The sequence below is a fragment of the Takifugu rubripes genome, chromosome 2 (assembly GCF_901000725.2).
Source record: "Takifugu rubripes chromosome 2, fTakRub1.2, whole genome shotgun sequence".
NCBI lineage: Eukaryota > Metazoa > Chordata > Actinopteri > Tetraodontiformes > Tetraodontidae > Takifugu > Takifugu rubripes.
The window spans coordinates 14400191-14406274 of NC_042286.1; the positions used below are offsets into that span (position 1 = coordinate 14400191).

The 6084-nt window shown below is 54.9% G+C and overlaps 1 protein-coding gene across 1 annotated transcript in view; it reads left to right on the forward strand.

The window, feature by feature from the left end:
- The window catches only part of atrn (attractin), a 57306-nt gene that overhangs the window by 44303 nt on the left and 6919 nt on the right, over nt 1–6084 (forward strand). The window contains exon 27 of the mRNA XM_029827920.1: nt 3596–3703. Within this exon, the coding sequence (XP_029683780.1) occupies nt 3596–3703 (108 nt within the window). The remainder of the gene's footprint in view (nt 1–3595; nt 3704–6084) is intronic.

Genomic DNA, 6084 nt, shown 5'->3' on the forward strand with positions numbered 1-6084 from the left:
GGATCAAAGCCATTGGGCCTCAGTATTCAGCCTGTGTTTCCGGCTCCCACCTCGGCACCACATGATGTGGGAGATGAGCGGGGAACGCTGACGTGGCTCCAGATTCCTTCCCCGCCTCCTCTTCCCTCGGTGATGCTGCGGAATGATCGAGAGCCCCCCCATCAATGAATACAGGGCCTGATGGAGTGCACGTGTGAGCGTGCTCGGCTGCACACGTGGGGACTGAACACGCTGTTGTTCCACGTGTGTGTGAGAACTCCGGCAATTTATCCCCCCCCCCCCGGCTCCTGGGGGGAAACTCTTTGATTGCCTTTCTCTTATTTTCTGCTCCCAATTCCTCCCCCCTCTCTGTTGTCTCTCTATCTGTTCTCTCCCTCCCTCTCTCTCTGTTCTCTCTCTCCCTTCCTTTCCCTCTCTCCCCCTCTCCACCCCCCCCCCATATCCATCCTTCCACATTTGTCCCGAGCCTCCAGGTCTCCTTTCCCTCTCCCCCTCTCTCTGTTCTCCCCCTCTCTCTCCCTCCCCCTCCCCTCCCCCCCTCCCTCTCTCTCTGTTCTCTCTCTCCCTTCCTTCCTCTCTCCCCCTCTCTCTGTTCTCCCCCTCTCCTCCCTCCCCCCCTCCCCCCCCCTCCCTCTCTCTCTCTCTCCCCTCTCTCTCTCCCCCCCCTCTCTCCCTCCCTCTCTAACCCCCCCCTTCCTCTCCCTCTCCTCTCTCTCTCTCTCCTCCCCTCTCTCTCCCTCCCTCTCTCCCCCCCCCTCCTCCTCTCCCCCTCCCTCTCTCCCTCCTCTCCCTCCCCCCCCCTCCCCCCCTCTCTATCCATCCTTCCACATTTGTCCCGAGCCTCCAGGTCTCCTTTCCCTCTCCCCCTCTCTCTTCTCCTCCTCCCCCTCCCCCTCCCTCCCCCCCTCCTCCTCTCTCTCTCCCTCCTCTTCCCCCCCCTCTCTCCCTCCCTCTCTCCCCCCCTCCCTCCTCTCCCTCTCTCTCTCTCTCTCCTCCTCCCTCCTCTCCCCCCTCTCTCTCCCTCCCTCTCCTCTCCCTCCCCTCCCCCTCCCCCCCTCCTCTCCCTCCCTCTCCCCCCCTCCCTCCCTCCCTCCTCTCCTCCTCCCCCCCCCCTCCCCCCCTCTCTATCCATCCTTCCACATTTGTCCCGAGCCTCCAGGTCTCCTTTCCCAGCTCTCTCCCTCCCTCTCTCTGTTCTCTCCCTCCCCTCTCTCTCCCTCTCTCTGTTCTCCCCCTCTCCCCCTCTCCCTCCCTCCATTCCTTTCCTCCCTCTCTCTGTTCTCTCCCTCCCTCCCTCTCTCCCCCCCCCTCCCCCCCCCCCCCCTCCCCTCTCTCCCTCCCTCTCTCTCCCTCCCTCTCCCTCCCTCCCTCTCTCCTCTCTCCCTCCTCTCTCTCTCCTCCCTCCTCTCTCCATCCTTTCCAGCTCTCTGGGAGCTTCTCCCTCTTTTCTGTCCTCCTGCAGCTCAGAATGAGCTCAAATCCTCAGATTTGTCCTCAAACTGTCGTCGCTGCCGCTGCACCTGATGGATCCGATCAGTAAAGCCCCTGTGATCAGAACCACGTTGGACTCTGAGGGGTCCAGAGGAGCGAATCAGAGCCTAAACACTGGGACCCTCTCAAAGAGGGGGACCTCCAGCGGAGGATTTCCTCTACGGCTCCAACTGGGAAAAACACAAATGTTTGATTATGTTTCAGCTGGTTGTTTAGGGTGTTGGTACCAGTTAAGGCTCCAGACGGTTAGGGTTAGCTCTCAGAACCCAGAGCAGAACCAGAGCAGGAACCAGAGCAGGAACCAGAGCAGGAACCAGAGCAGGAACCAGAGCAGGAACCAGAGCAGGAACCAGAGCAGAACCAGAGCAGGAACCAGAGCAGGAACCAGAGCAGGAACCAGAGCAGGAACCAGAGCAGAACCAGAGCAGGAACCAGAGCAGGAACCAGAGCAGGAACCAGAGCAGGAACCAGAACAGAACCAGAACAGGAACCAGAGCAGGAACCAGAGCAGAGGTAATGTGAGCTAGCTAACAGAACACTGGAGAACCTTAAGATGCTCCTGAAGCTGGTCTGCTTGCGCGTGCTGTTTTTGTTGGGAATCTTTTCCTTTTCCTGCTCTACTGACGGGAACGTTTATCTGATGATGGATGCGGATGCCTTAAATCCCCGTTGTTGTGATTCTGTCAGGAGATCACGTAGATCACGTGTGAGGAGTCGGTAAATCATCATGTCCAACGTATCAACGGTGCTGCAGCTTTATGGGTTCACTCTGGTGTGATTTGAATCAGAAACCTTCCACACAGATGAATAATTTAAAGTTCTCCACCTCTGTTACATATTTCATTCTTCTTCATTTCCCTCTTGCTTAAATGTTCTTTTTTCGTTAGGTCATAAAACGAAGCCTCCGCCTGTGCAGCGTCACATCATTTACTTTAGTCCTGGTGGCATAACTCAGAACCTTCTCCACCTCTTGGTCCATGTTCACCTTGGGTTCCAGTTTCTGTTGAGCCTTTCTGTTTCTGGGCAACATTTATTGAAACTCAGCCCAAAGCTGCTGCGATGGAGCCACCTGAGGAACAGCCCCAGGAGACCAAGGTGACGAGTCAGAAACGTGGACGGAACCGACCCTCCTGCTGCCTTCAGTGGTTTCAGCAGAGAGGTTTTCTACGCTGTAATGAAGCTGTTCCTCAGAGGGAACCCAGGTCATTAAATCCCCACTTTAGTCCATCTGGTCTGGTTTGAGCGGACAGCAACAGACTTTCCCTCAAGCTGTTTCTGCAGCCTTACAGGAAGGATGTGATTAGATCCTGCTGGTTGGGAAGGGAGCGCCAGCACGTCGATATCGGGCTCACCAAGCAGACGGAAACACTCTTCTGATTAATCGGGAGCTCTTGAGGAACCAAGAGGAGGCTGTTGACCTCTAACGAGCCCTGATCCCGTCCTGAGCCCCGTCGATGCAGCATCTCGCTGGGTTCTGATGCTCCTCCGTCAGAAGGTCAAACGGCTCCGCTGCCCTTTGCTCACAACGATTCTCTGCTAATTGCTCGTTGTCGCAAAGGCCAGAAGAATTTGTCAAAATGTTGCTCACACAAACTGCTTGATGGGGCTAAATTATTAATTAGCGCCACGTTCCCGACCTCGTGGGGCTGTTTGGAGCGACGTTCTCCTGCTCCTGCTGGTCTCCTGCTGGTCTCCTGCTGGTCTCCTGCTGGTCTCCTGCTGGTCTCCTGACGCTCCCACAGCTTCCCCACACTGGGAACCTTCTCCCTTTATCCCGCTGCTGCTCTGCTCTCATGTCCGTCACTCCCAGCGACCCTTCTGCTCCAGAACACCAACGTTTCCGTGTTCGCCGCTCCTTTGTTTTCCGGATAATTCCAGGGTTTCCAACCTTCCCAGCTCATTGCACCCTGTTGTAGTCCTGCTATAAATGAGGAAAGGTCTTTTCTCGTTTAGATGAACGTGTTTGATCTTCAAGGTCTTCAGCTCCCTCTCTCAGCTGCTTCCTAATCCCATCGGATCTGCTGCTGCCACATTTATCCGTCATCTCTGAACATCTGTTGATGTCCCGATCACTCATCTTCACCTTCTCCTCACTTCTCCATAGCAACTGCTGAGGGAGATGCAGCAGATGGCCAGCCGACCGTTCGCCACCATCAACGTCGCCTTGGAGACGGAAGAGGAGCCGCCTGACCTGATAGGAGGGAACGTGAAGGTGAGCAGAACCCCAGAGATCTCCCAGTTTTCCGAGCTGACAGGAGGCCTCCTCCATCATGGGGGGGCGTCTCTGCCGTCGTGACACATTCCACCGGCACCGTCTGTTTCACGCCACCTTTGGTCAGATTCCATCAGACGGCTCCAGTTTGAAGTGTAGTGAAGGTCGGCTCCACCTAACGAGGGCCCGTTTTCCAGGAGCGATGATGATGATGGTGATGATGGTGATGATGATGGTGGTGAGGAGAAGGAGGAGGAGGAGGAGGAGCCCTTTATCTCTGCTCTTCCTGTCCACGGCCAGGGAGATCTAGCGATAATAAATCGAGTTAACCCCGGTGTTAAATACATGCAGATGGGATTAAAATAGTCCAGATTAAAAGTTGAGTGAGAACCGGAGGTGTTTGGGAAGACCACGGAAATGGGAGCCCACCGGGAAAACTGATAAAAACGGGCTTCATTTTCTCAACAGCCTCATTTCGCTGGACAGAATTCCAGAACCCAAAGTAGCAGGAAGCACCCAGAGGGGTCAATGGGGGGTGTGGCGCTCTGACCCGACGGTGCCACCAGGTTACGCTTTGATGATTAAAATCGGAAGGTGGATTTAGTGGGATGGAGAGAAGTTTGGCCCTGATGGGAGCTGATGAAGGCGCCTTTGTATTACTCCTCTCACCCTTTCTTCCAGGGTGGTCTTTGATCTTCTCTATTTCATTTCTTTCTTTGGTTCTTTTTCATCTTCTGCCAACGTTCCTTTCTTTTTATTTATCTTTGTTTGAAGTGCTCTTAACGTCTTCAGACTGTTCTTCTTCATGTGTTCATTCATTGGACCTGAACAGCTCTCTTCTCCGTGACGTTCTCCATTTAAGTCCTCCTTTCTCCATCTTCTCCACCCAATGCAGCTGTGTCTCTCCTCTAACATCTGGTTCTGCTGGCTTTGTTGAGAGCTCCGCCCCTTCCTCCGCCCCTGCTCTACCTTTCCTCTTTCTTCCATTCTTCCTGGATGCTTCTCCCTCTCCATCAGAGCAGGAGAAGCCCCGGAGCAGAGATCCAATTTAGATCTTGCTCCTCAGCTCTCTGTGCCTTCAGCAGCTCAAATGGGGAGCTCCCACTATCCTATCTGCGCCCGCCCCGGATTGGAGGAGCAGGGCGGGTTTTCCTCCTTGTTTCCAGGCGCTTTTATCACACGGCTACAGCGGCGTTGGAGCGGCGGTGGGTGCACGAGGCTGCGCGACGTGCTGGAGATCATTAAAGTTGTTTATAGCCTGTGTGGAAGCCCAAAGTTCCTCAGCAGATGAGATATATTCACTGTGCTGCTGCCAAATGGAGCCCGTGGCCTCGGCATCACGGCCACATGATTACCGCTGCGACGCCTCCCGCTCGGCTTTTATTTACTGATACCGTCGGGTGAGAAATGGGACGTGTCGCACAAAAGATGATGGGAGGCGACCGAACCTTCTGGTTTATCTGACGCCGTCCCGACGCCTTTCCTCACCTCAATTCTCTGTTGCCCTGAATTGGAGGCATTTGTTTGTTTGTTTGTTTATTTTAGATTGGTGCCGCTAAGATCACCCTGATTTGAACGTGGCGGGTCGCCACGCCACCAGGGAAGCTAGCTTATCTTATTTTAAGAAATGTTTAGGGTGAACTTGGAGCCGGGCGAACAAGGTTTCCTGTATTTAAGGTGTGAAACCCTCCGAGGTAACGAAGGTCCTGTTTTGCAAGAATAGTCGTTAAAAGAACGAATTTCTGTTTGTGTCCAAACTCGTGGCGGACAGAGGGAGGGAAGCCCCCCCCCCGGAATGAGACTCGTTAGGCTGTAACTCGGCGTAGGAAGCTGAAGCTGCTCCTGCGGCGATGTTGCGTCCACGCTCTCGACACCGGAAAGATCAAGAAAATGATTCGAGGAGGGAAAAACTTTCTGGTCTTTTAGCACAAGCGCGGGCTCGCTAGCAGCGGGCGCCGTTGCCGGGTCGCGTTTGGACGACTTTCTGGTGGATGCCAGTTGAAAGCGGTCGCACCTGCTGAGTCAAACGGGAGCTGAAACGGCGGCGGCGGCGGCGTCTCGCCCGCATCCGTGCGTGCGTGCGTGTGTGTGTGTGTGTGTGTGAGCCCTGCAGAGGTCCAGCACGCTGGGCTAATTACTGGAGGTAATTTAGCAAACCTTGTGGCTCTGCGCCTGGCCGGTCTAGATAACTGTCCCTGGTGGGGGGGTGGGGGGGTGGGGGGGGGGTGAGGGGGAGGATCCAGCTCTGGAAGACAAAAGCATCTTCTGAGGATGTTTTATTTCCCTTTCTAAACGCAACCTCTGAAGAACCCACCAGGTTTGGAGACCATCTCAGGGAGCATGAATCCCATGTGAAGGAGTTCCTGGATTCTTCCCTCCCC